The 12,197-nt window shown below is 47.1% G+C and overlaps 1 protein-coding gene across 6 annotated transcripts in view; it reads right to left on the reverse strand.

The window, feature by feature from the left end:
* Positions 1-12,165, reverse strand: part of LOC122385443 (structural maintenance of chromosomes protein 4-like) — a 48,785-nt gene extending 36,620 nt beyond the window's left edge. For 2 of the 6 annotated variants that reach the window (XM_043373723.1, XM_043373722.1), the window contains exons 1-11: positions 11,442-12,165; positions 5,605-5,911; positions 5,085-5,179; positions 4,761-4,857; positions 3,118-3,294; positions 2,702-2,806; positions 2,266-2,453; positions 1,576-1,716; positions 1,064-1,214; positions 621-842; positions 61-182 (exon numbers count right to left, since the gene is read on the reverse strand). In XM_043373723.1, the coding sequence (XP_043229658.1) occupies positions 61-182; positions 621-842; positions 1,064-1,214; positions 1,576-1,716; positions 2,266-2,453; positions 2,702-2,806; positions 3,118-3,294; positions 4,761-4,857; positions 5,085-5,179; positions 5,605-5,911; positions 11,442-11,767 (1,931 nt within the window). In that variant the 5' untranslated portion in view covers positions 11,768-12,165. Of the gene's footprint in view, positions 1-60; positions 183-620; positions 843-1,063; positions 1,215-1,575; positions 1,717-2,265; positions 2,454-2,701; positions 2,807-3,117; positions 3,295-4,760; positions 4,858-5,084; positions 5,180-5,604; positions 5,912-6,264; positions 6,362-6,820; positions 6,839-6,958; positions 7,106-11,441 lie in introns of those variants that run through there. The other 4 variants (XM_043373727.1, XM_043373725.1, XM_043373724.1 and 1 more) reach the window with 3 other exon arrangements.
* Between the last annotated feature and the right edge of the window lie 32 nt (positions 12,166-12,197).

Raw genomic sequence — 12,197 nt, forward strand, 5'->3', positions numbered from 1 at the left:
GTCAATACACAGCATTGCTACAATCACCATCGTATGGACGTCTGACAGCCTGGGCCTTACCGTTTGTTCTCTGCCTCGTGCTGTCGCGCTGTCTCCAGACCTGTCTCCAGTTGTACCAGCTTGGCCTTCTCTGACTGTTCATTGCCGACGTAAATGTCCAGCTCGTACCGCGCCGCGTCCATCTGAAGGGTCACAGGGGTCAGGTCATTGTACAGCACAGCGGTCATCTGAGCGGTCACAGGGGTCAGGTCAGGTCATTGCTCCGCGCCACGTCCATCTGACGGGTCACAGAGGCCGTCACGTCAGATTAGGTCATTGCAAAGTGTAGCGGTCATCTGACCGGTCACAGGGGGCCAGTTCAGGTCATTGAACAATGAACAGCACCGTATTCACTTGATCGGTGAAAGGAGTCAGGTCCAAGCGCCTTTATGCCTCCATCTGATTTTTTTATGCGACAAACCATAAAATTATTTAGGCAAACCAGTTATAAGCTGTTGAAAATACCGCGATAAAGTAAGACATTGTGAAATCCCCAATAGCAATAAAGCAGGCTGACAGGATCGGCCCTGTCGAGTATTTGCTCAGTTCCCACTCCCGCCTCTCGCCCGCGCTCTGCGTACCGTCTGTTTGGTCTTGTTGACGGTCTCCTTGAGGCCGCCCAGCTCCGCCTCCAGCTGGTCCTTCTGGTCCTGGAACTGCTGCGTCTCAGACTTGATCGAGGCCATCACCCGCTGGAAGTTCTCGTCCTCACGCTGGCGCTCCTCGGCCAGTCCGCCCTTTTGCTCAGTGAGCGTCTCGATCTGGGCACGGTTCTCCTCCGGCACCTTCTCCAGACCTTCCAGCTGACGGGGGACAAGGACGTCAGAGTCAAAGCGGAGTTGAACAGCTACAAGGATTCGACGACAGTGGTGTTTGGTGAAGTTGAGTGAATGACATTATTAGCATCCTAACACATTTTTTTTTTTTTAGAATCGCAATTTTTACGGTTCTCAATGAAAACATATCCATCATCCATTGAACAGCTGAGTTAAGCACGATGAATATAAAAAAACCGCTAGCCCACCTTTTCCCTGTCCGTCTTCAGTGCTGTTTTCAGTTTCTTCATCTTGGCGCGCGTGAGTTTGAGATTCTCCTCGAGCTGCATGTCATCCGTCTGGTGCTGTTTGAACTTTTCGTTCTGCTCCTCGCTCTGCTTACACAGCTTGTCGTGCTCTCTGTAGGAGGGACAAGAGCCAATTACGTTATATAAATGTCGGCAAGAGATAGAACGTCAGAACAATCGGAGGGGTGGCAAAAAAGGTACTCTGTACAGGACAAGCGGTTACAAATTACAGCATTATAAGCAATTGTGCCTGAAAAAGTTATACCTACACAGACAATAGTGCAAAATATAATACAAAAGAAATAAACATGACTATTTTACCACAATTCCAGCTGCTAGTCGAGGCTGCTTTCGAGTGATTTGTGATCGAGCTGATTTCGAGTGCCAACCTAGAGTTAAATTCACCATTGAGGACGACTGATTTCCATAACTCACAACAGTTGCTCTGATTGCTGCCAGCCGATGTGACTTACTTTCCCAGTTTGCGCATCTCGTCTTCCTTCTCCTGTCGCTTTTTAGCAAGCTCCTCCAGCTGCTTCTTGATGTCGGCCATGCCGTCATCGATCTCCTGCTTCTTCGTCTGAGCCTTCTCCACGTTCTTAGAACACTCGTAACTGGCGACGAACGGAGAGCAGTAAGACAATGGTCGGCAACAGGGATATGAAATGGGGAGAAAATGTACAGTCCACACAGAAGTAATGTGCGGTTTCAGTCATGGGTATGTTCTGCTTCTGAAGCTTAGGAGCAATTAGCCAGACCACAATGAAACTTAGAAAATCGCCAGTCAAAGCCATCCGTTGAGATTGGTAAAACCGCACATTACTTTAGCGGTGGGCTGTACCAGACGAAACGATATCACGAGAAACGATAGCGTAAGAAACAACCCAGTCAAGGAACCTGAATAATTGAAATTTGCGCAGCTTAACCGTGAAAGCATGCAAAAGCCGCGATGAACAGCTATGAAACTTTTCTAGGTCTGCAGATTTCAACGAAGATCGCTACTTATCCCTGACAGAAATAGCCTGCCGTCCTGTCGTAAATTTGGGTTTCACCAAATTTTGCCATCAATCCGATACTTTCTGATCGGCCACTTTACCAAAGTACCGACCTATTACACCACCCTTGTCCGTCTGACAACCACCTGGCCCACGTCCCCCACTCACATGTGTTTCTGGAGCAGTGTGTTTCGACTGCAGGTGACCTTGTTCTCCAGTCGGATGTAGGCCAGCGCCTCGTCCTTGGGCCCGGCCAGCTCGTCCTTCTCCTTCTCGACCAGTTTGACGCGGTTCAGCTTCTCGGCACGCTGCTCGTTCAGCTGCTCCACCCGCTGGCTGAGCAGCTCGATCGGCTCCTACGGTGAAGAGGGTGGGCGGTTAGGCGACTGTCGGTCTCCGCCAGGGATCCGTCACCGCAGCGAATCGTTCCAACACAGTCACATCCAGTGCGCTGACACAACCAATAATGTACAACAGGGAAATGAAAGACTTATTCAAACGTTGAGACTGGAAACTAGTGAACAACATGAGCCCAAGGCAGGTCTTACGAATTCCGGGACAGACGAGGCATTTCGGTGCCTTGGTACATCCCGTCGGCACTCGCCTTGTATCGCGACGATCCCACGATATCCTCCAGGTACTCCAGCATGCCCGTCTCGTGCTCGGTGAGGGCCTTGGGCTTCATCAGTGAGATCTGCTCCACCTCGCCCTGCAATAACACAAATGTCACGTCAGAAGCAAGTACGTTGATTACTGTGCGCTTCAATGAAATCAACTATAAATGCTGAACCTTAACCCAAGAAAATTTCATTTCAAGGCAAGTATGTAAGCAGATCAAATATTAACAATGTTTAGCACTGACGTTTGACAACCAACCAGCTGTAGAGAACACTTAAACAAAAACCGTACATCACTAAAATATTGCACACTTGCTCCCTGCCTAATACCCCCCCCCCCCCCCACCCACCCCCACCCCCGCGGCTGACTGCGCAGCCCTCCTGTGATCCAGTCTGTCCTGACCTGGAGGATGAGGAAGCGGTTGTGGTCCAGGTCGATGCCCTGCGCGCGCAGCAGACGCGCCACCGCCTTGAACTGGGTGCGCCGGCCGTTCACCGTGTAGAACGAGGAGTTGTCCCTGAACGCGGTACGGGCAACCACCAGCTGGCTGTTGGGTACCACCTCGAAGTCGTCGTCACCCTGCGCCGGTCGCGGAGGGGTGGGTCGTTAATCTACAATCAATGTGTGGTCAGCCGGACAACGGATATCGATAAAAATAACGAGACAAACGGTCACGCAGTCGCCAAAACGACGCTTGTGTTGGAGATTATCAAAGAACGGTACACAGCTAAATGAGCATGCTCTATAAGCACATTACTTTTTCGCAGACATACATTAACCCGCGCCCCGTAGGGCTACCGGCGGACCCTACCACCCGTAGGGGGGGGGGGGGGGGGCGTATCGGCCCCCCCTAAGATCTCGGAAAGTTACCGGCCGATTTTCAAAATTCAAACGGCGTTCGATAGCCCCACCCGGGAACTACCTTGTGACCAAATTTCATTGACCTAGGTCAAACCGATGACGTCACAGGTCAGGTCAAAGGTCAGATTTTCACCGTTCACAGGCAATTCAAGAAATGTGCTGTGAAAGCGAGTAAATTGGTAATTTATTGAAAACCATCGATGGTACATTGTTCGTCAAACACATACTTTGCTATCTGAGGTCACTGATACCAGGTCAGGTCACAGCGAGGTCAGGTCACCGGGGGTCACAATATGAATGTGTCGTGTGATACATGTTTTATGGTCCATTTTACATGACAAATGCGATTATGTGGGTTAGGCAGCCTTTGGGGCCAGCCTAGGTCACGTTTTTGTGAAGGTCAGGTCAAGGTCAGGTCAAATTAGGTCAAATTTCAAAGTTGATATTTTTGCATAAAACGGGTATCGATTCGATGCAGCTCGTCACGGGGAGTCTAATGGTGGTCTTCGTTTTGCTCTACGAGTTCTAGAATTGCCAAAAATTGAGTTTGAAAATTTGACGTCATCATTTTTGAACAGTTTTTTCGCTATAACTTGGCCAAAAAACGAGGTATCGATCTGAAATTTGGTATGTAGATAGAAGACGGTAGGCACTATCACATATATTCCGGTTTTTTCGAAACTCAAAAAACTTTTTGGATTTTTTGGCGAATATATCCAAAAAAATGTTTTTTTGATTTTTGGGGGTCAAAACTCAGAAATTTCAAAAATTCGAGATAGCAGTTTTGTAGCCCTGTCAATTCTACACCTTTTATGTTTTAATCATTTTTCTGTATCTTCAAAGCTGTAGTCCTGACAGGTCTTCTCGCGAAGGTCTTTTTTCGGTCGAAAATGACAGAACATGACGTCACTCTGACGTCATTTGTGGCCAACCTATCATAGCCTCTGGAAAAATTTTTGGTCACAATGTGCAAAATTGATGCCCGGAGGGGTCCTGAAAGTTTGGTGGCGATATCTCCAGCCGTTTAGGAGATATCGACCGAAAAGGACAGGGGGGGGGCCGTTTCGGCCCCCCCCCTACGGGGCGCGGGTTAATGAACAATTGTGTATTCAACACAACTCTATCATGCACACAGCACAGGCCTCTATCACGTCTCAATGTCGCAATTGCTGCAGTCCACTTACTCTGTCAATGATTTTCTGGAAGTGAACGGCGACCGTGCAGCTGTCGATGTTCTCGTTGTTATCCGAGTTATGAATGAGGACAGAGATTTTCTTTGACCTGGCGGACACCGAACGTTAAATAAAAATGAAACCGTACGATTTCCAAGCAAGCATTTCAATTCACATCATGCTACGAAGTTAAGCAAATAGCAAAGAAAAAATCGAGGTAAGACACAAAGACACATTACGGTTAACAGCAACGGATTTCAATTCTTAGAAAAGCTCAATAAACACAGCCTTTTCGAATAGCATATTGTAAGGGAAGTGTGGCCCTATATTTCTCACCTGATCTTTTGAGCTCGATATCCAAACACGAACAGCATCGAGTCGATCACGTTACTTTTTCCGCTACCGTTTGGTCCGACGATAGAAGTGAAACTCTGCCAGCAGACGACAGGCGGTTAACACCTAATCAGGAGTATATTCGCCGGATATGAGGTGTCATACTGCGATGCTAGGCGACGATAAATATCGAGCACGATTACCAATCATGGTGCAGCATCTATTGCGAGACCAAAAAAATCGCGATGCAATATCTACACATGAAAAAGTATGGTTTAAACTTATCAAAAATCTATTATCAATCCCCGAAACTTACTCCGCGTTCGATGTCTCTCGGACGACGAAGTTTCTACGTCGTCCGGCCAATCCCGTCCAAGGTCAGCGAGGGCTCGGCTGCGGTTATGGAACGTGATTGGCCGGACAGCGTAGAATCTTCGCCGTCCGAGAGACATCGAACGCGGGGTTAGTCTGAAAACATGCAAATGATATAATATAACGTATAAATACAGCCCAAGCCACTCACCTTGTGGAAAGGCCCGAGCACCTGCTTGCCGAGGTAGCTCTTGAAGTTTTCATTTTCGATGTGCGTAATGACCAGCCGCGGCCCGTTGCTCTCGAAGGTGCAGGCGGGCGGTGGCGGCGGCGGCAGGTATATGTCGCCGATGCGGATTCCTCCCTCCTCTTCCTCATCATCCTCGTCCTCCTCGGGGTCGGCGGGCCGCTCCTCGGCGTCCACCTCCATGGGCTCCTCGGCCGGCCGGCGATCACGCGCCGCCGCCGCCGTGCCGCTACCCCGCCGCTGGCGTCCCATCGCGCTTAGAGATACCGGCCTACACAGCACACACAGGCAGATTGGTGGTCAGGGTCACCGGTCAGACATGGAAGCGCAGGATAAAATAGGAGTCATGATGGCCAATGTCATTAGGTTATAAGCAACAGGGCCTTGTTCAATTGTCTGCGGCTGTCCCGGCTCCCGTGGTCAAAAAAGCTAGCAGCCAATCAGGCAACACACATATGGCAATTCCTGCCCTCTGTATGTCGCCTGAATGTCCACGGAGTCTGCGACTCTGCAGACATGGGTAAAGGGCCAAATATTTATTTTGCGGATAGACTCAAGACAACATTAAGACCAAATAAATGCACATGAAAAGAAGTCATTTTTTAGATTTATGTGATTCCATACTTGTTGAGCTTAAATAATGAAGCTGTGGTCTTGGGACGCAAAATCAAAACTGGTAAAATTATTCTTTCAGACCAAGGTGGTCATTTTGACACAAAGGAAGTTCTGCAAACACAAAGGCATAGAGCACCATCTTTTAACATAATTTTTCTCATTGTTGGCAAGTTTCTGGCTCAAGTATATTTTAACAAGAGATTCAAGGAACACGGCCACACCACAAGCCTCCCAGACCTTTGCTGTGATTTACAAGTCCTTCAAAAACATCAACACCATCACACTACCTCTTCTGTCCAAGACCCTGGTACGACTGCACCTCAAGTACTGCAACATCATATGGGCCGCCCTTTCAATCGTGCTGACGGTCAGCAGCTGACCAGCAAAAGGTGGAAAGTGTCCAGAGACAGGCAACTATAACGATTCTAACTGACTGGAAAAATCCATACACTAGACCAGACATCTTTGAGACTTTCATGTGCCGAAATCCCAAATAACATGCAAGCGATTTTGGGTGGAATTTTAGAAGAAAAAAAAACACCAAGACACAAACCAAGCCACTGACACTGAGTGAGAACCAAATCATCAGATAATATTGTGGAATATGAAATCAAAATAGGTATAAAAATAGGGTCTCAAAAATGGTCTGGGACTGGGCTAAAGCACACTAAAAGTTTGAAAGTGAATTCAATTTTCAACTTACAAATACAATAACAATAATGGTATGAAAATAATCCAAGAACTTCTCTCTCCAGAAACAGCCCTAACTCTTCAACAACAACAACAACATCTCCAGAAACAAATTATTTTGTTGTGCGCCAATTACTGCCTCAAATGGCGCCTTTGAATTCAAATTATTTGAAATATGGCAGCAATGACATTACAAAATGACGTCACCACGATCCAGCATTCTAAAAAGAAACCTGACAAAGTTGACACAAATTATTGACAGGTACATGCTAATTACAAATTATAAATCTCATGAGTCAACGGAATAACGTATCGGCTTTCTATTAGAATCAGGGGCGTCGCCACGGATTTTTGAGTGGGGGGGGGGGTCAGGTTTCTAGTCTTCACCCGATGGGTAGGGGTGTTTTTTTTTTGCCACACTTCCCAGTTTTGTGCGTGCGTATGTGTGTGTGTGCGTGTGTAACAAATCGGCGCGCAGCGCCGCCAAATTTGGTATAACCTATTAGGTAGGTATACCTACCTACATCACTTGCGTAAAAATTATCACTGGTCACTTAAGGTCAGGTCGCCATGTCAAGTTCAGTTATACGGTATACCTCTATAAAAACTTTCCCCTCTCGCCATTCTTGTAGCTTTTCTCCCAATAACTTCGAAATTTGGTACACTGTATTGGTACCTAATGTATGGGGTTATACGTGTCAGCAATTCATGATTCTAACTGAGGATTTACATCTATGATCTGAAGGCAGGTCAAATACGTGACCTCATCATTAGAAAATGGGTGGAGACTTCCACTAGCGTCCAACTGGCATCTAACTGAGCAGACGTCCAAGTTGGCGTCTAACTTGGCGTCTAACTGTTGGACGGAGACTTCCAAGCAAGACGCGTCTAAAGTAAGCTGTCGCCAGATAGATGCAGCCGCCGTCCAGCTAGACGCGTCTAAGACTTAAGACGCGTCTAGCTAGACGCGAAATGGAAGTCTTCACCCTGAGAAATTAGAAAAAGCACGAATGCCTCCTGCTTTGAAAAAGTTCGTCAGAAACGCAAAATATCTTTGGAGCCATGACAAATCAGCTCATCATTGCCAGGGACAGAGTGCAACTTATGGCGAGTGATGACTCGAAAGGTCATTAGTGGAAATGTCCATCGATGGCCACCAGCATTTTTTTCTACAACTTTTGACGAAGACGCGGTAGAGCGATGACAGCACCTGGAAGGTGTTCACTGTTCAGCTCAACAACACGGATCCATTCATATGCAGCAGGAGGTCCTTTTTCGATCAGGACATAACGTTGACCTGAGGTCGTTTTAACGTTAATTCTGAATGGTCAAATTTTAACTCATGTGACGCGTCTCAAAGAGATCAAGACGGTGGTGACAAGACAACATATGTACATACCATACGAATTCACGGTTTCGAAAGTTATTGCAAAGCAGATGTTTCGGCAGAATCTGTCCAGTTAGCTGTTTGCCTTCTTATGGGCCAAACATAGACCTGAGATGAAATCTAACGCGAAGCTAGCGAAAGAGCGTTAAAAGAGCTATCGAATAGTTTTCTGCTTCACTGAAGCCCTTCTATTGGTGGTTTCCCAGTCGCTAACGTATAACGCATACTTAACTAACGCTGAGGCATGCTTTCGACCCCTGATCGATCTACAGGTTTGCGGAAAAAAGAGCATGCTGCCCGTGACGAGAGAAAGCCGATGATACCCATTTACAAGTTTTCGGGTCATCTCAGGACTCAGGTCATCGCCAATAAGTAGAGAAACTCGGGACCTGCTAGAACTTAACGAATGTAAGTTGTGATGGTTTTTCGAGGTTCTGATTACGAATGTTATCTTAGTTTTGAACAAAGATGATGACTCCATGCATTTGGGGTAGATCAGGTCAGGTCAGATCGACCAGTACCTAATAGTGGATGACCACCACCGATTGCTTCCTAGCATGTTATATGAATAAGCAACACAACTACTTCTTAAATGTTCAGATGGGCGCTAAGTTCAAAATCAGCTCCAAAAACTACCCTATCAATTAAAAGCACGTTATGAAAAAGTGAACTAAGGTCATCTTTATTTGAATCAGGGATATCGATTTATTTTAAGTAGGTGATTAACTCGAGCGCACCGGAAGTTTTGTTGCAATCGGCTCCTTTTTGCGCGACTTCTTTGCGAAAGCCCGAGACGGTTATCCATCTGACTCCCTTTCCCCTACATGTGCACTGTATGTACAGCTAGTTTGTGACGGTAGCCATGGGGCTGAGGCTAGTTTGTAGTTTTGTAGTTAGGTACTGATCCGACGAATCGACTGCGACCATTTTTTTAAAACGATCAGACGAACGCTCGGGGCAGTTTTGGCGCGTCCAATCCTTTGAGGGATAAAAAGGTACTAGGATGGGGGCTACTTAAAAACATTGTTGTGCTGGTGTTCCCCGCCCACAGCTAATTGACCTTTAGGTAATTGGCTAATTGGCTTTAGGGAGCTCTTGAAGCGATTTTGAGTCTGATGTATTTGTTGGTGTTGCTGACGCCTGCTTCACTGACATAAAAGCTAAAAAAGCATACTCAGCATCGCAAAAAGTGGGGGGGTCGACACCCCCAGTTTTCAAGAGTGGGGGGGGGTCACGACCCCCCCGACCCCCCCCCCCCCCCCCCCCGTCGGCGACGCCCCTGATAAGAATGCAGCGAAAACCCTGCAACCACGGCCAGCTGCAAGCAAACAACCATGACGTAATACGTGCCATATGGCATGAAATACGAACAAGAGTATTTCCCCTGCGCCTACGAAAATCCTTCATCGACCTTGAGAAGGCATTCCCTTTATACACTGCACGTTTGCTGACAGAAAAAAATGTCTCAGCAAGAATACATAAGGGATGAAAACGGTAAGTACGTATTGTTTTAATTTTTCCGCAATTTCCTTTCACAATATTTCACTTATTTTGTTATTGAAAGCCAGTTTCTTCTTTCATTGACGAATGTGACGCACGAATTTATGTTTTAAGAGGCGTTTGATCTATATATTCATATTTATCAAAGTTGACGTCTTTAAATGTTTAAATGTTGATGTCTTTAAACTTGGAAAGCATCATTACCTGTAAGTGTAGTTGGTTTGTTCTCATTATGGGACCAAGTCATTATCAGAATGAGCACCGGTTGAGGCAGTTACCCGCAATAACTCGTCTCTATATTTCCTGGAATTTCATACAAACTCATCACCCTAGTACTTTCAATGCCCTTCATTCTACTTTCTTGATACTTGATTAAACTTAGGTTCTTTTTCTGCACAAATTGTTTTGGTAAGTCATGCAGTTTCCCTGGCCCTTTGTGCCAGAGTTTTGGAAACCAAACTGGTACAAATTCTCAGCATTCAATCAATATTCCATCAGTGCTCTTGTTGCAGCTTCATTCCTTCTTTGATGGGTAGGTAGTACCTACCTACTTATCTTATCAGGCATACAAATTAACTTATTGAAGTTCAACTATCAGGCAGGCCTAATGATCAAGTCTGTGATGATCTGCCTCTGATGCTTATGGTTGATTACAGGAAGAAAATACTGTTGGTAGGAGTTGACAGATTTTTTTACATTTTACAGGAGATGTATATATTCCTGGCTCAAGGCGTCCAGATGGAACATTCAGAAAGGCCAGGAGAGTGAAAGAAGGATACATACCCCAGGATGAAATGCCTTTGTAAGTGCCCATGCTGGGAACGTCCTAGGTGTTAATTGTTTCATGCGGCATTCCTGTGCATGTGGGAATATAATTTTGCAAGCACATTCGACAAAGGGAAAACAGTGTGGTTAATTGAATAACTTATTAATGCTTGTCTTGTCTACCTGGGAGTTCCTGATTCCCATTTGATTGAAGCATTCTTTAGGACACATTCTGACGTTTCTTCTGTGCAATGGCAGATACGAGAGCAAGGGTCGCCAGTTCAACAAGGGGCGCAAGGACCACCCGATCGGGCTGGCGCCGGACGACGTGGCCAAACACCGGGCCGGTCGCGAGGCGGCCGAGCGCGCCGAACGGTACCTCGGCTCCGGGGAGTCGGCCATCCCCGGACTGGCAGGTGAGCGCCGTACCGTGACCACAGGCCGCTGGCCCGTCAGCCAAGCAGCGTGATGGAGGGGCATCTCTTGCATTCTATGTCGGCTTAAAGCGTATTCAATAGGTTCATCTGTTATTAGCCTAAGGTTTCACATCACAGCACCATCATCTTATACCATCTGCCACTCCGAAGTCCGAACCCTTTCGGGAATAAGGGGATTTTTCGATGATCTTCGTTTTCGATGGTTTAAAGCTCAATGTTTTGAGTCTTCGATAATATGGTATTTGCTATTGGCGTTTGGATGCTATATCCCTTTAACGCATACGTTAATATTGCATGCGTAACGTGATTATTGACAACACTGTTTGACATTTTGTCCCTATCTCAACATTTTTCAATCTTTCCCGAAACGACACTTCTAAAGCTGCATGTCTTTTCATAGTGCTCACCGGAATTCTATTTGCACAGCGCCTGCTGCAAAACCAAAGAAGTCCAAGCCGAAGAAGAAGTCTGAGAAGAGCGAGCCCCCGGCGCCGGTGATTGACGAGAGCCTGGTGGAGCAGCTGTCCAAGACGTCGATCGCGGCCGCGCCAGAGCTGCCGCCGTCCGCCAGTGAAGAGGCCGAGCTGCGCACCCGGCTCAAGAACCTGAAGAAGAAGCTGAAGGACGTGACACAGCTGGCCGACAAGGTGAAGGCCGGCCAGGTGACGCCCGACGCCGACCAGCTCGTCAAGATCCAGCGCCGACAGCCGCTCACCGACGAGATCAAGGCCATCGAACGTCAGCTGGGAAAGTGATGGGGGTCGGATGGGACTGGGGAAGGGACGTCGCATCTCGCATCCGCTCGTCGGGCCATCGCTGCATGTGCACTGGCGACTGCTAGTGGTTCGACGATCGGAGTGACAATGTCTTGTGTCAGCTGTGCGGTGTTCAGAGACATTATCAACTTCCTGCCCTTTTGGCGAAACGGAGGCCCACAGCTGTTTGGAGATATTATGATCTACACGATGCCGCGTGTATGTCAATGACATGATTCTCTCATGAGGCACCAATCCCACGGGGAGTGGTGCCTGTTCTCTGTGGTGTTCTCTGTGGACCTGTATGCTCTGAGTGGATGCTGGTGTGTTTTGAGAATGGTACAAGGGTTATTTAATGTGATATAAGTGACACTTGATAAAGCTTTATTTATAATCGCGGGAAACGGG

This window comes from Amphibalanus amphitrite, unplaced genomic scaffold (genome assembly GCF_019059575.1).
Source record: "Amphibalanus amphitrite isolate SeventyFive unplaced genomic scaffold, NRLGWU_Aamphi_draft 000219F_arrow, whole genome shotgun sequence".
Classification (NCBI taxonomy): Eukaryota; Metazoa; Arthropoda; class Thecostraca; order Balanomorpha; family Balanidae; genus Amphibalanus; species Amphibalanus amphitrite.